Genomic DNA, 18497 nt, shown 5'->3' with positions numbered 1-18497 from the left:
TTCAAGTATTGAAATTCATAAGTTTGTGTTTGTCCACTTTATTTGGCAACACTAATAAGAGGAAAATACATTTCATTCTTCTAATTAAACAGTGAAAATTTAGAGAGTCCAAGGAGGAATAAGCCCACATGACATAATAATCTTAAATTAAAAAAGCCATTGTTTTACCTTTCGATGAAATATTGGATCAAGGACATCTGGACCAATTTACAATCAAGTAGCAAATATGTAATGTAAAATGATAGGATTAACAAGTATGCCTTTATCAGACTCCACGTAATCTAGACACTATTGTAGTATTAGCTGAGACAATGTCACCACCGTAAGGTAAATCGTATATTGCCATTTTGGTCCAAATTTCCCAGATTCCTTTGTAATAGGGTACAGATCATTAAATACAATATTTTTTTAGATTATATGATTGCATTTAAGTATGCTAAGTGCTCATTATGCACAGTGAAAGGCTTGCAAACTTTAAGCCAGTTCCATTTCTGCATACGTGTTTAATACTTCACAATGTGGAATTATTCAGTAATATTGAATAATGCACACAAGCTTGCACATGAACACTATTAACTAAAACAAAGTGCAACAAAGGTTAGAGAAGCATGTCAGCCTTATTGCAATGGGACTCGATCCCAGCGTATTCATATTAGAGTAGGTATAGTAGATGTCAGAATATTTTAGTTAACATGAGAGGATTTAAAAGTGTTCATATTATTTCTTTCACAACAATTAACGACAAATAGCATAGCATTGTCAAGAAATTTTTAAATCACTAAGGCAACCTAAAATCAAATTAATTCACTCGTACTAACAAAAAATGAACGTTGAATTGTAGGCTTTGCCACTTTTAAATTAATGAGCACTCAAAGTGTTGGTGGCACACTCAGTTTTCAATGATTGTAAAATTAACAGTTCAGTCAAATTATATAATCCACAAGAAAACCATGAATTTTTAAAGCAAGCTTTGGTACTTGTGAAGATCGGAGCATCAGCTTGTTTGGATTCTAGCTCTAATTGTAAGGGCCAAAGCAAGTGATAAAAACGCAAATCTCCATGACATGGTGCTAACTAATCCTTGGACGAAGCGCCGATAATGGTCAGGATATAGATGAAGATGTTGACAATATCCATGTACAGGTTGAGAGCAGCAAAGATGTACTCCTCAGGGGAGATGGAGTACTTGTGGTTTCCTCCCATCATCATCTGAGTGTCGTAGATCAGGTAGATGGAGAAGAGGAGGGCTCCGAGCGACGCGTACACCAGGGTGATGGTCTTCCCTGGGAAGAACATGGCAACGATGCCAAACACCAGGAGGATGACGGCGGCTACGAGGAGGACACCACCCATCATGGTGAAGTCCACCTTGGTTTGGAAAGCGAAAAGAGTGAGAGCCAAGCAGACGACAGCAGTGATTCCAACAGCCATGAAGACAGCTTCTCCCTGATGGAAGGAGGTGATCACTCCCAGAAGGAAGGACTCGGCTAGGGTGAAGATGCCAAGCAGGATGAAGTTCATGGGAGCCTTGCGGCGCACCTGAAAGTAAATTGGAACAATTAAAATCAAATTTATTTTAGAATTTTACAATAATAATTACTGAAATGTGCATTTTTTTTTTAAATTGCTTTTAAAATTAGAAGAAAATACCTCTCCACAGCAGGCGATAGCAAGCATGGTGACGAAGGTCACACCCATGGCAACGTAGGCGACCCATCTGTTTTGTTGGGCAAATTGCTTTGTGCCAGTGTGGAACACAAAGACGGAGATGAAAGCAAAGGTGACCAGCAATTGAAGCATCAAGATGCTGTACACCTTTCGAATGAAGCCTCGCCGGATGGATTTGTCGGTGAACTCAAATCCACCACCCCCAGAAAGCGGGTCTTCGGCATCGTTATGCATTCCTCCGTACATCTCGGGGCGTTGAGCAAAGGGGGCGCCCTAATAAGAAACACGAAATTATTTGAATTTTAAATCATCTTTAAACCTTACTCCTGGTGCTCCTGGAAATCCTGGTTGAGGAGGGAACCCTCCTGGATATCCTCCCGCTTGAGGTGGATAACCCCCTTGCGGTACGTAGCCTCCTGGTGGTGGGTAGCCTCCCTGTGGTGGGTAACCTCCGCCCTGAGATGGATAGCTCTGGCCGGGAAAGAAACCAGGCTGAGGACCTAAAATTGAAACAAATTTTTAAAATTATTTCGAGGTACAGAATAACGGTGAAATATTTGCATTTACGATGGATTTTAAGAAAAATTTCATGATTGAGGGTTGAATTGAAATTTCATTTTTCCGAAGTGTTTTTTTTAGTCGCTTATCGTTCCATAGGAAAAGTAATATCCTGCCGGAGAGGGATATTGCATTCAGACATACTTTATCTGCTGAACGACCAATAATAACTCGCCGAGGCTAAGCTGAATTTCTATTCGATTCGAACGGTTATTTTTATAGTCAAATAATATTGTGCAGTTTCTTAGAATTTATTGCATCGTGAAAAAGCCAAATTTCATTTCAAAATATTAACTAGATTTCACTGATTTAGTTAGCAACTGAGAGTATGAATATAATTAGTCATTTATAAAATAAATACATGACGTCAACATGACATTAACATTTATAAAAAAAAATAGGTGGGGAGGTGGCACAGAAGAAGTGATAATTTTTCAAACATGAACTTTCCTCATCTTATCTAATTTCAACAAGTTTACCACGTGCAAGGGCTGACGTTTGTTCCGTTAACCATAAAATCGTCAAGTTTTGTAAATTATTCATGCAATCGAATTTATTGATTCAATGAATGACAGCAGATTTCGTTCAATAAAATAATGCGATGTCTAGGACTTTTCATATAATGAGAAAAAAATTTAATTAAATTACGAAAACAATTAATTTTTTTTATCTAGACGTTTATTATAGCTCTTCTATATTATTTATTTAAAAAGGCCCTTTAAAATAAACAACTTTGCCGGCTTGATCCAAATAAATATACAAAAAAAAAGAATAAACAAAAAAAATTACTCCCAAAAATAAAAGACAGAATTTGGTTATTTAAGACCACTTGCCCTCTAAGGAGAAAGGAAACTTATCAGGTTTCACAATAGAATTTAAAGACGAATATTCTAGACACGGGCGTTTCGGATCACAAAAAGTCTTCTGTTGTTTTGTACAATTGATAGGGAAGAACCAATTTTTGCAGGAAAATTATCATGGAACTACAAAGGAGAAACATGCAAAGCACCAAATTTTAAGACAAATAGTGTGCATAACGACCTTGCTGTCCAGGGTAGAATCCTGTGGGAGGTGGTTGTTGTCCAGGCGGTTGCTGCCAACTCATGACCCTACAACCGAAGCAGAAAGCCAACTTGAATTTATGCACAAAAGACGAGACTGAGCTTTAATTTAAATAACATGCACTCATCAATTGCGCGAGGCAAAGGATCATAAACCCCGATAGTGGCAATCGTGTAGGACAGAACGAAAATTGAGGGAAACGCATTGAAAATTGGATTAAAATTCCCATCCCAACGTGTCAATATGTTTATTTCACCGAATGAAGCACATTCAAAAGAGGAAACATGCCGCCTACCTTTCTCAAATGTTGACGGGAGCAGGAAAAGTCAACGCTTGGAAAATTCTGCGTGCGTTCAGCAGCTTTTCCGATCGGGAAATGCGACGAAATTCGGCGTGCGCAAAGCGAAATGGACGGTCAGATGACTTTTCCAGACAAAACGAAGCAACAACGTAACTTGGTTCTCGACGATGATTGGTTGCGTGAGGCCGGTGACATCATTCCATAATTGCCAACAGAGCAAAAAAATAAGTTTTATATAACATTTTGCAATAGGTCAAATTAAAATTGGATTAACAGGTGGTAGTAATTTCAATTTACTAAAAATAATCAAGTTAATTAAATAAGTTAAAAGTTTTTCTTAGAGGACAGAAAATTTGCGATGTCACGTCATGGATTTCTGCTCACGTTAACTCAAAATTCGTTGGCCAGCCTGTTTATTACATGCGAAGGTGCAGGAGGGTGTTGGTTTGTTGTGCGCTGAGGAAAAACCAAAATTTGCCAAATTTAGCCGCATTTTCGACAGCTATGACCTGGATTGACGCGTAACTCGGTCTTTGAGAAGTTTAAGGACACCAATCAAGGTACGAAACGCCACCTGCAGCCATCACGGCTGCATAATTCAGCTCGATAAGTGTGGTGGCCTTGACCAGAGTAGTGTCTTTGCAGAATGGCCAAGAAGACGTACGACCTTCTGTTCAAATTGCTCCTGATCGGCGACTCTGGAGTCGGCAAGACATGCATCCTATTCCGATTTTCGGACGATGCCTTCACAACCACCTTTATTTCCACCATTGGTAAGAATCTATGTCAATTTTTAACTTCAAAAATCTTTGCTCGAAGGCGTGTCGGTGAATCAGACTCATAGTTGCTCAAGATTTTGTGTGTGGGTTTATGATTTATCATCAGAGGATGACTTCTTATAAATATTCCCTTCCCATTTATTTATTGATTTCCTTATTTACTGGAGAATCAGACAGAGGATTTGATGTTACTTATGAATGGAATCGAACAATAACTTTTAAGTTTTATAGTTCCTTTTATTCTGATGTAATAATTGCAAACTAGAGCGTGAAAACAATAATGCAATTAATTTTAATGGTTGCAATTTATTTTGTTCCCAGGAATTGATTTCAAAATCAAGACCGTCGAGTTGAGGGGCAAGAAAATCAAGCTGCAGATTTGGGACACTGCAGGCCAAGAACGCTTCCACACAATCACCACCTCGTACTACCGAGGTGCCATGGGCATTATGCTAGTCTACGACGTGGCCAATGAGAAGAGTTTTGACAACATTGTCAAGTGGCTGCGCAACATTGACGAACATGCAAATGAGGACGTTGAGAAGATGATCCTCGGCAACAAATGTGACATGGAGGACAAGAGACAGGTCGCCAAGGAGCGAGGAGAAGCAGTAAGTAACTTAAATTTCCTCCATTTTTTTAATTTGTTAAACAATTTTTATTAATTATCGTAGATTGCCCGAGAGCATGGTGTGAGATTTATGGAAACGTCGGCCAAGGCGAATATCAACATTGAGCAAGCCTTCCATGAGTTGGCTTCAGCGATTCTTGACAAGACGGCTGGCCGAGACCTGCAAGAACCCACCGATCGAGTGGCCGTGGACAAAAGGGCCAACGAGCGCAGCTCGACCAACAGGTGTTGTTGAGGTACCACAGACTGACTCATTGTGTGTGCACAAGTCAAAACCATTACTATTGATTGATCATTTAATATTATTATATCATTTGCTTACGAAAATAAATTCGCTAACTGGACAAAATCTAAATTTCGAATGCTGTAAATTTTACTGCACTTCCTCCAAATCAGGCACCTCTGATAAATCAAAATTGCTCTCTGGAGGGACATCATTAGCTTCAAGTTTTGCCACACTCTTGATACTGTTTTTCTTGCTTAAATCATAAATTTTAAAAATCTAACAATTATTCTATTCTATTAATTACACATACCTCATCTCCAAATTCTTGAACCTCTGGAAATCATCAACTTTGTAACTAGTTAGCAATTCTGAAACCTATAATTAATTATTTTAGAATCAAATTGATATATTTTTCAAAAAAACTTGCTTACCATTGGCGCTGTGATGACCAGTTTTCCTGTGGCCATTGATCGTTCTGCTTTGGCTTTATCGGGGCAAACTTCGTGCAACAGAGTCAGCTGGAAAATCAGCCCTTTTTTGTTTTGCACCCGAATATACCATGGCTGAACATCAGCCTCCATGTCGGAGCTGTCAAAGCTTTTTGGCAAGAAAATTGTCAAGACCAAGCAGCTGCTGGCCAAGTCTTCGGTGAGCTTGAATTTTAGATTCGAGTTGTTGATGTTTAATGGCTTCCCCGCGCTGTTGAATAAATTCTGCTCTTTCTTTTTGGGTTTCGGCTTCTCCTCTTTCCTCTCCTGTCTTAAACTGAGTTCTGACATTAGGACTCTCAATTCAGGCGTGTTGCTTCCCTTCTCAGACCAAAGCCTTAAAATTGATAGTTATAAATTTCGATGTTGTGTTATTGAATTATTCTTGCCTTTTAAAAACGTCTTCTTCGTCTTCCTCATCAGCCTCTGCTAAGTACTCATCAAGCGTCTTCATCTTTTCACGCTTCTCCCATTCCTTAAGAAATTCAATTTGCTGTTTGGAAATTTCAACTTCAAGGTTGTTGTTTTCCATTTCCTGCCGGGCTTTGATCTTTTCGGTTTGAAGGACAGGCTTTCCGTCCAAAGTTTTCAATTGAGGCAAAGTGTGTATCACAAAATATCTGTATCCCTCGTACTTGCTGCATGGGTTTCCTTGCAGGGACCTGTTAAAATATAAAACATATAATATGATAATTTTGTTTGAAATTTTTTTTACAATTCTCTTAGCATGTAATTTCCTTGAAGTGATTTTATGCTCAGTAAGTCACCAATAAAGTTCAACGTCAAATCCACCTTTTCCAAAGATTCACAACCTTCCAAGCCTTCGATAACTTCTAGGTTGTTTAAGCTCATGTTCAGGTATTCCAGTTTTTTTAAATTTCCCATGTTTTCTAGAGCATAAAAAAAATTAGAAAATGCAAGAGTTTATTCAATATCAACTTGAAAAATTAATAATAAAAAAGAAAATTAAATTATTTACCTATTTTTGAAACGATATTATTCTGAAGCATGAGGATCTTCAGATTTCTACAGAGTTTGTCAAACAGCTCCAATTTTTCTATGTGCTGCAAATGCATCGACAGTTCCTCCAAAGTGCTGAGAATTCCTTCATTGTGCTCAGCCCGGGACCGAATCAGATCCTCTGTAACTGAATTTTAAACAGAGGAACAGGTAATTGACGAGTTTTTAGTAATATAAGATGCTGAAGTACCTCTAACCATCTTCAATTTAGCAATAAACCAGTGAAGAAGATGAAAGAATTTGCCAGATTTTAAAACAATTCAAAACTTTCACAATTTATCAGTTTTCCCGCGCTTAGAGGATAAATTTTCATTGTAGCCATAACAACCAAAAGTGGCGCCAATCTCAAATTTATTCAAAACTTTGCTCCCAGGTGCCATGGCAGCACGGTTCCCTGACCCTCCGAGTTCTGCGAGTTCGGACAGGTCAGTGCCCCTACTAATGTGTTTAGTCAGAAGTTAACCTTTGGCACTCTTGACCGAGATGCTTATTAATTGATAAAATACGCCTGATTGTATAGAATCTGCTGTTATTATATTACAGTGATGACTCCTACGATGGTTGCGACGAGGCGTCCAACTCAAACCATAACATTGGGCCGGACGGCGACCGTCTGACTCCTCCACGCGTCCAGGAGAATGAGTCTTCAGCGTCTCCACCTCCTCCTACGCCAACAGGTGTGCTGTAGTTCAGCCCTGAATGTTTCTTACTTAGTCTCGAAGACTTCTGGCCCTAACTTAATGGCCCTGAGGGTTTCTACCCTGACTTTTTCACTAAAATCTCTCGGACTTCTGAAGTGAAACAACTCGTGTTCTTGCAGGAAAATCAAGACTAAAGTAATTTATTTGTCTGCCGCTAGAGGGCTCACAACACCTCCCTCCTGAGATTTGAACAAATATGCAAATGAGAATGGAAATAAAAATTGGAAATCAATTTAATTCAATTACTTGAAAAGTTATTGACGAATTTTAGAAGTTCGAACAGGAAATTGTACAGTATTATTTTCTTGATGTGTTTCTTGCTTTACAAAATTAAATTTAATTTCTCACTTCACTTAACTGAATTATTTCTTGGTCACAATGAAATCTTTGAATTTAGCAGGCAATCCGGCAGCTCTTTGAGAGCGCCTAGGTGGAGTTGGTTGGACTCGAGTGGGACTCGGCACCGACATTGGTGATTTGTCTGGTGGTTCGCTCTTCGCCAATCCACTTCCCAGGGGGCCCTGATTCGGTCCATCCTTCTGCTCCGAATCAAGGACAGGATCAGGGGCCACGTCGGGGCGGACTCTGGGCACTTCTTGGACCACTTGAGGTGGCTCTGGCGGTGTCTCGGCAGGTCTGATGATTTTCTTGATCTGGTCAGTGTGTCGCTCAGTCAAGCCTGCCTCTGTCTCCACCAGCACTCGTCGAGGACCCAGCTGGGTCACCACGGCTCCGGCTTCCCATTTCACTTTAGGGTTTCGGTAGCTCCGGAGGACCACTGGCTGGTCATCTGGCACCAACTTCAAAGGCTTTTCTGCCACGGCAGCTGCCACTTTCTTGTCCCGAGCTGCCTTTTGGTTTACGACAGCCGACGCTGGACGAGTCTTGTCCAGAAGGGTGTGCGGTCGTCGACCCAGGTTGAACTCTGCAGGTGACACTCCTCCCAGTGCAGAACTTGGAGTTGAATTGTGTCCCAACAGAAAACTGTCCAGTCTTAGCTCCCACTCTTTCTCAGGCACTTTCTTCAAGAAATATTTCACAGTCTGCACAGTCTTCTCTGCAAGTCCGTTAGTTTGGGGGCTGTACGGAGGAGAGTAAATTAGTTCAATTCCATTCATTTCACAGAACTTCTTAAACTTTTCAGCTCGGAATGCAGGCCCATTGTCACACACCAAAATGTCACATAAGCCCTGCACTCGGAAAAGCTTTCTGCAGTACTTGATAGCCGTCTCAGTCTCCAAGTTGTTCGTTCTCTCGGCATCAATCCAGTTGGAGAGTCCATCAGCTGCAACAATGTAGCTTTTGCCATGCACCACTTCGAAGAAGTCCAGATGCACTCTGCTCCATGGACGATGGGGCACCGACCACGGAATGATGGGCGCCTTCGATGGCGCTCTGTTGGTGATGGCGCAAGGCATGCACGAGAGCGTAACCTGCTCGATTTCCTCGTCCATGTTTGGCCACCAAAAGTACGTCCTGGCCAAAGTCTTCATTCTCGTCTGGCCAAAATGATTCAAATGTAGAAGTCCCAAGACTTTGCTCCTCAAGTCTCGGGGAATCACTGCCCTTCCTACAAAGGTAATCACACCATTAGTGGATTTCAAATCTCTCCACCTTTTTCCAAATTCTCCATCTTCACTTGTTAAATTATCAGGATGTGTACCTTGAAGGATTTTCTGTTGAATACGTCTGAGCTGCTCGTCCTTCTCAGTGAACTCTCGCAACTCTTGCAGCGAAATGTGGCTCTGCGGCAACTCGATAGCCTGCAAGAAAGCTACTCGAGCCTCCTCTTCCTCCTCTTCATCTTCAAGGACGGGCAGTGGCAGCCTAGACAGACAATCAGCATTGCAGTTTTCTTTTCCAGGGCAAAACTTCAGCTCAAAATTATATTCTCTCAGGAACAAGCAATACCTTTTCAGCTTGCTGGAGAGGTCATCAGACATTAACTTTCCTTTGCCAAAAATCCCCAGCAGCGGCTTGTGATCCGTCAAAATTTCAAATTGTTGTCCCCACAAGTAATTCTTCAGCTTTTTCACGGCCCAGACAATCGCAAGTGCTTCCAGCTCAACCTGCGAATAATTTAATTCACTTTTCTTCAGTGCTCGTGACACAAACATAACTGGTACCTCTACCATTCTGTCCTCCAGCTGGCTCAGTACGGCGCCCAGCCCCTTCCTGCTGGCGTCGCAGGCCAACCGAATTCTTTTCTTTGGGTCGAAGTACGCCAAGCTGAATGAGTTGACCAGCAACTTAGTCATCTTGTCCATAGACTGCTGGCACTCAGGGGTCCAATCAAATGGAACGCCCTTCTTCAACAACCTGTAGACCGGAAAAAGAATTTGAGCTTTGTTTGGAACAAATCTGTCGTAGTAGTTGAAATACCCTAGCAAGGCTCGAAGGTCTTCAATACTTTGTGGTGGTGGCATTTTCTCCAGCGCCTCCAGCTTGTCCTTCTTGGGCTGGATCCCCTCTTGAGTGAAGGAATATCCCAAGTACTCCAACTCTGGAACGCAAAATGAGCACTTGGTCAGTTTCACTTTCAGCCCATTTTCTATAAAAATTTTCAGGACTGCTCTTGTTTTCTGAATCAGTTGTGCTCTGGTAAATGCAAAAATCAGGAGGTCATCAAAATACACAATCACTCCGGAGATTTTGCAAACTAATCCCGAAATCTTCTTTTGAAAAATGGGGGGACACACGGAGAGCCCTGGGGGCAATCTCAAAAATCTGTAAGTACCTTTGTGAGTAGCAATTGCGAGCACCTCCGATGACGCTTCATCCACAGGGAACTGCAAGTATGCGTCTGCCAGGTCAATTTTGGTGAAGAAGCACCCCGGCTTGACCTCGGCGAGCAGTTTGTCAATAGTGGGTAGCGGAAAATCAGCTGCTGAGCACAAAGGGTTGACGGTGGCGCTGTAATCAGCACACAGGCGCACTCCCTCCCCCTTCTCCACATACACTACCGGTGTAGCCCACTCGCTGAACATCACTTTTTCGATGACTTTTCTTCTTTCTAACTCATCAATTGCAGCACTCGCTTTCTCCTGCAGTCCGAACGGCACACGTCTGGCGGAGTGCCGCACCGGTGTAGCTCCTTTCTTGAGCGGAATGTGAACCGGTTCTCCCTTCCATTTTCCCAGCACCGGTTCAAAAACTTCTTTGAGATCTTCAAATTCTGGCGGCACTTGTGTCATCTTGAAGATCTCCGGCAGTCTTTCAGGGTCAGGTGGCTCCTTTTTCAGGTCCACTGTCTTCAGAATAATGGGCAACTCCACTGCAATTCCTAGCTGCTTGAACCAGTTCCTCCCAAGCAACGAAGGTCCACTCTGCTCCATGACCAACAGTTCAAGGTTCACCGGCTTGCCACCTTTTGGAGTCACTTTCACCTGAACTTTTCCTGCTGCCCTAATTTCCCCTTGCTGACCCCACGCCTTCATCCGCACATTGCTTGGAAGCAACGCTTTTCTGTCTGGGAAATATTTATCATAAGTGGAGAGTCCAATGAGCGAAAATGTCGCACCAGTGTCCACTTCCAACATCAAGGGCTTGCCATTCAGCAGAATTTCCAACATCAGCTTCTGGTCTGCTGAAACTGGTGGCTTGCTTGTGGACTCCACTCTTAGCAGGTAATTTGTCACTGCCTGCAATTGTTCTTGGCCATCGCTTCCACTGGCCTCATCTTCTCCCTCTTCTTGGTCCTCCAGATGGTGCGCTGCCTTCTGAGTAGAACTTCTGCACACTTGCTCAACGTGCCCTTTTTTCTTGCACTTCTTGCAGGTTAATTTGTCTCTGACCTTGCATTTGAAGAATTTGTGCCCGTCTTTACCACAGGCGAAACAGGTGACCTGTCCATGCTGCTTTTGGTCACTACCTTGCTGACCTTGACCTTTTTTCCACTGGGACTTTTTTTCTTGGCCAATTTTGTTCACTGTACCCTGCGAGCTACTCAGCCCAAGAGCCTTTGCGGTCAGTTCAGCTCGTTCATGTGCGAGGACCTTTGTCTTTACAAAATCTAGAGTCAACTTTGCATCCTCTTCAGCCAGCAGCGTTTGCTTCAGCCGCAGGTCTCGCAACCCTGAAATGATCTTGGGCACTAGCAACTCATCCGTTTTTGAGAATTTGCATTTCTTGGCCAAACTAGTCAGCTCAGCTAGGTATACTGCAGCTGATTCATCAGGTCCTTGGACTCTCTGGTTAAACTCATTTTTATAGACAATAGTCTGCGGCTCTGTTTGTCTATAATAAACTGCCAACCTCTCAGTCAGCTTCGCAAAGGTGATGGCCTCAATCCCTTCAGGGTCACTCACCTTGCAGAAGACCTCAAACGCTTCTTCACTTTGATGATCAACGAACATGTTCTTCTTGTCTGCGTCCTCTGTCACCTTCTTCACAGCGAAATGGAACTTCCACCTGCTCAGGTACTGGCTGAATGACAGAACCCCTTTGGGGTCAAATGAACCAATTACTTTCGCTTTATCACTCATGTTGGATTCAATAAATACCCTGGGAAAACCCGGATGACCGCTTGCTTTCTTGATTTTCAACGATTAAATCCTGCTTCCACACACGCGAATTCTCTCTAACGATGATGGCGGCCACACGAGGTTCAGTTTTCTTGCTATTTCTCCCTTAGACTCGTCGCCACTTTGCTGTAGTTCAGCCCTGAATGTTTCTTACTTAGTCTCGAAGACTTCTGGCCCTAACTTAATGGCCCTGAGGGTTTCTACCCTGACTTTTTCACTAAAATCTCTCGGACTTCTGAAGTGAAACAACTCGTGTTCTTGCAGGAAAATCAAGACTAAAGTAATTTATTTGTCTGCCGCTAGAGGGCTCACAACAAGGTGAGTGTCCTGACATTCCAATAGCGGACAACCTGATTGACGCAGTTAACGATGTCGATGGCGTTGCAGCCTTGCTCAAGTCGCCGAGGGCTCGACGGCAAAGGACGGTGTCACACAGCCAGACGACGTCCAACAAAACGTCGACCGAATCGATTCTTCGGAGCCATACTAGGACCATATACACCGCTGGACGCCCTCCATGGTACAATTGTGCTGGACAACAAGTTGAACCTTTTGTTATCGGTACGTTTTATTACCCTTTTCAAATTACAGATACATATTTTATTTAATTTTGAAAATAAAATTTAGGAATTTGTGGTGGAAGTGCTTCCGGGAAAACCACAGTAGCAGCCAAAATTATTGAGAGCCTTGATGTGCCATGGGTTACCCTTCTAAGCATGGACTCTTTTTACAAAGTAAAACATCAGGTTTATTTTATTTTTGTAATATTTTATATTTTCAATAATTCAGGTGCTGAGCCACAAGCAGCATGAGCTAGCGGAAAACAATGAGTACAATTTTGACCACCCCGATGCCTTTGATTTTGAACTGCTGGCCGAAGTGCTGCAGAAACTAAAAGAGTGCAAGAAAGTCGAAGTGCCTGTTTACAATTTTGTCACACATTCAAGAGAAGCTAGAACTGTAAAAAAAAAAATATTTAAATTAAAACATTTTCTAAAAAAATCCATATTATTATAGAAAACCATGTACGGAGCCAACGTTATCATCTTCGAAGGCATTTTGACTTTCTACAACTTGAAAGTTTTACAGGTTGAATAATTTTCCTAATTAATTTTTAATGTATTTTAAATCATTACGTCAAATGTACAAATTTACAGATGCTGGATATGAAAATCTTTGTGGATACCGATTCTGACATCCGCCTGGCTCGTCGCCTTAAAAGAGACATTTCGATCAGGGGTCGAGACTTGGAGGGTGTTCTGAAGCAGTACCAGAAGTTCGTCAAACCTGCTTTTGACCACTACATTCTTCCGTCCATGGTCCACGCCGACATCATCATACCTCGAGGCGGGGAAAACACAGTCGCTATCAGCCTTGTTGTCCAACACGTCCACACCCAACTGCAACTGGTTTGCTCTTCAACAGGAATCTGATCATGTAACATCAATTATTGTTTCAAATATTTTTAGAGAGGATTCAAGCTCAGGGAACAACTGGCTCACTCGTACTGTGGACAGCCATTGCCCAGCAACATGTTCACTCTTCCTTCAACGCCTCAAGTGAAAGGTCTGCACACCTTCATCAGGAATAAGGAAACTCCCAGGGACGAGTTCATTTTCTACTCAAAGCGACTGATCCGATTGACCATTGAATATGCCCTGTCTCTGCTGCCCTTTAAGGTAATACAAAACTCTAAATGAAAATGCAATTAATCTCAAAATATATGTTAGCAAGTGACTGTCGAAACTCCTCAAGGCATGAACTACTCTGGGAAACGATTGTCCAGCACGAAAATTTGTGGAGTGTCTATTTTGCGAGCTGGCGAGACCATGGAGCAGGCTGTCTGCGATGTCTGCAAAGACATTCGCATTGGAAAAATTCTCATCCAGACAAATTTTGATACTGGAGAGCCTGAGGTAAATTTAGAGAAAAAATGTTTTCTTTTTAATTTAATTATTTTTCCATCTAAAATTTTCCAAAATTAAATATTTTTTTAGATGTTAGACTAATAAATAATTTTGTATTTTTCTTTTCTTTTTAGCTGTTTTATCTTCGCTTGCCCAAAGATATTAAAGACTACCGGGTGATTTTGATGGACGCCACGGTTGCTACTGGCGCTGCGGCTATGATGGCCATTCGAGTGCTCCTGGACCACGAGGTCAAGGAGGAGAACATCATGATTGTGTCTCTGTTGATGGCCGAAATTGGTAATGCGCCATTAGATCAAAGATTCTAGGTTTTTCAAATTTATTTTTGTAGGAATCCATTCGATTGCGTACGCTTTTCCTCAAGTGAAAATCGTCACCTCAGCCGTTGACCCAGAGATCAACGAGAAGTTCTACGTGCTGCCTGGTATTGGCAATTTTGGTGACAGATACTTCGGCACGGAGCCTTCTCTGGAGTTGGAGTAGTGCAATGCTGTTAGCCTAGTCTCACTGCTTTCAGGTTACGTCACTTTTTTTTACAAATTTTCTTGTGAATTCGGTTCCTCTTTACCTAGCCATAGCAACTCTTGAGTGCAATTTTACTGTTATTATACCTTATTTAATTTACTTAACTACATAACTGGTTGTTGATTTACAAGTTTTGTAGAATATGACTAGCAATTAGTTGATTGCAGTGCAATTTTTTATTTGTCTAGCGTTACCATATTAATTTAAGCTCTTTTGAGTTTTTGCTGAAAAATCTTGCCTGCTTATTATTCAAACTAACTATTTTGCTACCTGAAAATTTCATTAAATTGATAAAAGTGTGAGAAAAGACGCACACAAGTTAGAGATTTTTTCTAGCAATATAAGATAACACAGACAAAAATAATTTCCTAATCTCTGCAGCAATAAACATTTGCAACATTGCACTTAACGTTGTTTTCTCACGTCAGTCGGCTGAAGTAGTGCTTTCTTATTTTCCTTATTTTTATTATCAAATCGTGAATTGTGTCACTATTTTGTACATCGTGAACGCACTCAAGAGTTGCTGTATTTTTATCAAACTAATCGATCTGAAGTGCTATATATACGCTATCTTTTGTGGCTGAACAAAAAGATTAAAATGCTGTGCAGTAGATAATTGAATGAAAACAATGGCGTGTTAGATTATATTGAACCCCATCAACGTTTATTTTGCATCTGCAACAAGCGCTAAACAAATTTTTTGCTACGACATGTTCAAATACAATTTTCCGAAACCAAAAAACAAAATTGCTTGATGCCGCGTCTTAGTGCTCGTTGTAGTAGCGGAAAACCGAGTTCCAGTGCTCGAGGCGGGCCGACGGAGGGTTGGGCTCCCCGTGGCGTTTGACGAACTCGTCGCACTCCTCCAGACTCGCCTCCCCACTGGCTAGTCGAGCCCCAATTCCGGACTGGTAGCCAGAATATCGCTGCTGCAAGGGTGCGTTATCGGCGAAAGCTTTAATTAAAACTCAATTCGAAATGACATACTGACTGGTTACCTGCAAGTGCCGACTGAAGTGGCCCTCGCTGGTCAGGCGGACGGCCGTCTTCAGGCCCTTGGCCAGGCTGTCCAGGCTCTGCACGTACATCAGGAAGAGGTCCCTGAAGTCGTGCGACTCGCGTCTCGGACGCAGAGCCAGCGACACGCCGCCAGGCTGGATGCCACCCTGGAAGAAAGAATTGTCAGGTCAATCTCTTCAGGTCGCTCAGGAGCGTCTCCTCCTCACCTGGTCGATGAAGTTCTTCATCATGACCGTGGTCTCTCCGTTGTAGCGGAAATCGCCAAAGTACTCCTCGTGGTACGACTCGTACTCGATGCAACCCAGGTAACCCATGCTGGAGAACAAGACAAGGTCATCAGAAGGTCGCGACCAAAGCATTCTCAGGGTACTCACGCGGAGGCGAAGAGGTGGTCTCTGCCGGGGTAGACGTGCAGCTTATACTGGCGCTCTAGTCCGTGGTGCTTGAGGAGGCAGAGGGTGCTCATGGCGTCGTAGTCGTACCTGCCAAAGGTGTCGCAGTCCTCGCTCTCGTAGCGGTGTTCCGAGTTGTAAAATCGGCTTTCCCTGTGGGGTCCAGGGCGGATCAGCAGGTTGCCCCGGAAGCCGTGTTTGTCCTTGTAGTCTGCGGACAGTGAAACGAACAATTGGTCGAGGACTCGCACCCTTTTAAATTGCAGACAAACCCGAGACGATCTTGAGGAACTTGGCATAGTTCCTCATCTCCCTGGGCAGGTCGGCCACCATGGGGTTGTGGTAGCCCTCCCTGGCGCCCCACAGGAGGAAGTTCTCGGCGCCCAATTTCATGGCGATGTCGAAGGCCTTCTTGCACTGGGCCGCGGCGTAGGCGGCGACGTTAGCATCAGGGTTGGTAGCGGCGCCGTTGGCATACCTGAAAGGTGTGCATCCAGTTTTTTAGGCGCTGCCCTCACAATTTTATTGAAAATTTTCTTTTTATTCTTTCATGTATATGGGTTCTATTTTTTTTTTTTGTTACCGCGAAAATGTTAAATGTTAATGAAATGTATGTATGTGAAAATGAAAGTATAGAGAAACGCTTCTCTTTTGCAAATCAGTTTCGTGAAAATGGTCTAACGAGGGCAGTGCCCTAGTCGAAAACTGAGGCATGCATTTACCATCTTTGCTGTGCATTGGTTTCACCGTATGATCTGTAAAGAAAAAACGAGTGGCACGTCCCTTGCAAAGTTTCTTTGTGGTTGCATGTGTGGGTATGTGAAAATAATCAACTAAACTATATTTATTTGTATTCTGAAGTGAGCGTTTTTTGTCAGTGATAAATATCCCAAATTTGTGTGAATTAATTAGTTCGCTCAGAGAGGGTGGTTGGACCAAATTTATACTTTTTTTACCTGGGGTGAGAGAAGAGGTTGCAGCCGAACCAGAGGGGCTTGATTCCGGTGCGCTGCTGCAACTCCTGCACCAGGTCGATGACTTCATCCAGCTGCGTGAAGGTCTCTTCCATGCTGTACCCCTCGGGGGTCAGGTCGCGGTCAAAGACGGTCCAGTACCTCACACCTGATAAGATTTTTTTATTATTTTTTTACACCATATTTAGTTAAAATATTGAATTTCATTCTCACCCAGCTTCGAGAAGAATTCAAAGGCCGCCCTGACACGCCTCTTGCAGGCCTCCAAGGAGTTGGGGGCCTCGTCCCAAGGGCGGATGAAGGCGGGCATGCCGTACCGGTCAAGCCCCTGGTAGCTGAAGGCATGCCAGAAGGACACGGCGGGGCGCATCCACTCCTCCATGGTGCGTCCATGCACCCTTTCGGAGGGATTGTAGTGACGGAAGCACAGGGAGTCTTCCGCACTAGCCCCGGGGCGGTACTCAACCCGGGTGACCCCTGCAAAAATCAAAATCGATCAAAATTAATTATTATTTTTTCCTCCGAAATTGCTCACCTGGGAAGAACTCGTACGAGTCCGTGACAGGAGTCTGCCTTCCTCCATAAGTCTTCTGCCTCTTCTGGTGCTGGGTGTACATGTTGCTGCTGATCCGTTGGGAAGGTACCGCGGGTCTGTGCCCAAGCAGCACTCCTCTTCAGTTTTATTGAAAAATGCCGCCACGGTGTGCTGCGTCCGGCTTTGTTCGCAGGCGATGAATGAATATGGTAAACCTGAAGGCACCTGATACTCGACCCGTGGATGAAAGCGGCAACCCCTGCTCGCCGAGATGAATTACTTTTTTCTGCAGAGCTTTTCTTTTCCAAGTTCCACGGGCATGCCCAGCATTATTATGTGCCGCTCGCCGCCAGCAGACCGACTGCCTGCTGATCTTTCTAGGGGTATTATCGTGTTTCAGTTATAGAACTTTGTGGTATAAAAATAATGCATTCAGCGCCAGGTGAGAATGAAATGCCCTCGTGCAGTACACCCAGACACACTATGAAACAAAAATAAAGTTCAACACCTTTAATTATAAACTTGAGAGTTCATTCATTGCTAGAACCACGTGTTTCGTCCTACAGGTATAATAATTACCCTACTTTATAGCTAAGAGTATTTTGATTAAAAATCGCAAGATTTTGTACATTTTTAATATGACCTGAAACAGAAGATTATCAATGGTTTGGGTGCCACGCAAGCAAAAATGAAAGCCAACCACTTTGAGTTAAAGCAAAAAAAAATTTGGGAACTCAAATTCATAGGTGTCTTTTTTTGTTTAATAGTGTGCAGTTTCAATAAAAAAACACGATCTTTTTTTTCAGTTTTTAACTAAACCATATTTTATATATTTTTGTTTCTATTTTTATCTTATCAGCGTCCTCTGCATTGTTTTACACATTTTATTTTGGTGTAAAAATATGCATATATTTTACTTCTGGGCTTAGTGTAGAGCAAGAAGTCACGTCGAAAGAGAAGCCCCGCAACAAAGACCCGAAGAACATAATGTTTGAAACTCGATACAGGGTCTGTTTTGCGTGTCCCTTTAATTTGATACCTTGAATTTGTTACTCCCTTTTCTATAACAGAGACCGACATGAAAAATGCCGTTTTTCGATGTATTTCTGTATTTGATAAACAGAGTTTTTGATAAGGGCCACAATAATATTTTTATTTTTGCAGCA

The 18497-nt window shown here is 42.6% G+C and overlaps 5 protein-coding genes across 17 annotated transcripts; 2 read left to right on the top strand and 3 right to left on the bottom strand.

Moving 5' to 3' along the window:
• Window positions 1-22: 22 nt before the first annotated feature.
• Window positions 23-7417, bottom strand: LOC132204582 (protein lifeguard 1-like). Of its 4 annotated transcripts, none has more exons than XR_009442538.1 (8): window positions 7275-7417; window positions 6693-6860; window positions 6429-6603; window positions 6103-6375; window positions 5657-6050; window positions 5536-5600; window positions 3584-5478; window positions 2029-2168 (listed from the first exon to the last, which is right to left on the bottom strand). XR_009442538.1 is itself a non-coding variant. In XM_059633185.1 (5 exons), exons 2-5 carry the CDS (start codon window positions 3329-3331, stop codon window positions 1075-1077), a joined length of 996 nt encoding a protein of 331 aa, XP_059489168.1. In that variant the 5' UTR covers window positions 3332-3335; window positions 3584-5286; the 3' UTR covers window positions 23-1074. The 4 variants fall into 4 exon arrangements, 1 of the variants encoding a protein (XP_059489168.1); XR_009442537.1 differs by having other exon boundaries at window positions 6924-7404; XR_009442539.1 differs by having other exon boundaries at window positions 6693-6854; window positions 7275-7404.
• LOC132204584 (ras-related protein Rab-10) lies at window positions 3988-5511 on the top strand. The gene is made up of 4 exons (XM_059633188.1): window positions 3988-4149; window positions 4235-4362; window positions 4690-4979; window positions 5043-5511. The coding sequence occupies exons 2-4, from the start codon at window positions 4236-4238 to the stop codon at window positions 5232-5234; spliced, it is 609 nt and encodes a 202-aa protein (XP_059489171.1). The 5' UTR covers window positions 3988-4149; window position 4235; the 3' UTR covers window positions 5235-5511.
• LOC132204580 (uridine-cytidine kinase-like 1) lies at window positions 7060-18197 on the top strand. Of its 3 annotated transcripts, none has more exons than XM_059633182.1 (11): window positions 7060-7158; window positions 7277-7410; window positions 12321-12518; window positions 12585-12691; window positions 12747-12917; window positions 12975-13046; window positions 13115-13366; window positions 13427-13636; window positions 13688-13873; window positions 13999-14164; window positions 14217-18197. In XM_059633182.1, exons 1-11 carry the CDS (start codon window positions 7112-7114, stop codon window positions 14366-14368), a joined length of 1695 nt encoding a protein of 564 aa, XP_059489165.1. In that variant the 5' UTR covers window positions 7060-7111; the 3' UTR covers window positions 14369-18197. The 3 variants fall into 3 exon arrangements, with proteins under 3 accessions (XP_059489165.1, XP_059489164.1, XP_059489166.1); XM_059633181.1 differs by having other exon boundaries at window positions 12276-12518; XM_059633183.1 differs by having other exon boundaries at window positions 12345-12518; window positions 14217-18195.
• LOC132204576 (uncharacterized protein K02A2.6-like) lies at window positions 7545-12264 on the bottom strand. 8 transcript variants are annotated; one of them, XM_059633177.1, is made up of 3 exons: window positions 10172-12263; window positions 9817-9937; window positions 7545-9753 (listed from the first exon to the last, which is right to left on the bottom strand). In XM_059633177.1, exons 1-3 carry the CDS (start codon window positions 11916-11918, stop codon window positions 7797-7799), a joined length of 3825 nt encoding a protein of 1274 aa, XP_059489160.1. In that variant the 5' UTR covers window positions 11919-12263; the 3' UTR covers window positions 7545-7796. The 8 variants fall into 8 exon arrangements, with proteins under 8 accessions (XP_059489160.1, XP_059489156.1, XP_059489152.1 ...); XM_059633173.1 differs by having other exon boundaries at window positions 7545-9004; window positions 9098-12264; XM_059633169.1 differs by having other exon boundaries at window positions 7545-9503; window positions 9561-12264.
• On the bottom strand, window positions 15048-17678 carry LOC132204581 (xylose isomerase-like). Its single transcript, XM_059633184.1, has 8 exons — window positions 17332-17678; window positions 17010-17273; window positions 16779-16944; window positions 16095-16300; window positions 15805-16033; window positions 15637-15745; window positions 15409-15576; window positions 15048-15339 (listed from the first exon to the last, which is right to left on the bottom strand). Exons 1-8 carry the CDS (start codon window positions 17411-17413, stop codon window positions 15175-15177), a joined length of 1389 nt encoding a protein of 462 aa, XP_059489167.1. The 5' UTR covers window positions 17414-17678; the 3' UTR covers window positions 15048-15174.
• Window positions 18198-18497: the final 300 nt, after the last annotated feature.

The sequence above is a fragment of the Neocloeon triangulifer genome, unplaced genomic scaffold (genome assembly GCF_031216515.1).
Source record: "Neocloeon triangulifer isolate White Clay Creek 2 clone unplaced genomic scaffold, ASM3121651v1 ptg000022l, whole genome shotgun sequence".
NCBI lineage: Eukaryota > Metazoa > Arthropoda > Insecta > Ephemeroptera > Baetidae > Neocloeon > Neocloeon triangulifer.
The sequence above is the reverse complement of the archived record's forward strand: the minus strand, read 5'-3'. Positions and strand labels throughout refer to the sequence as shown.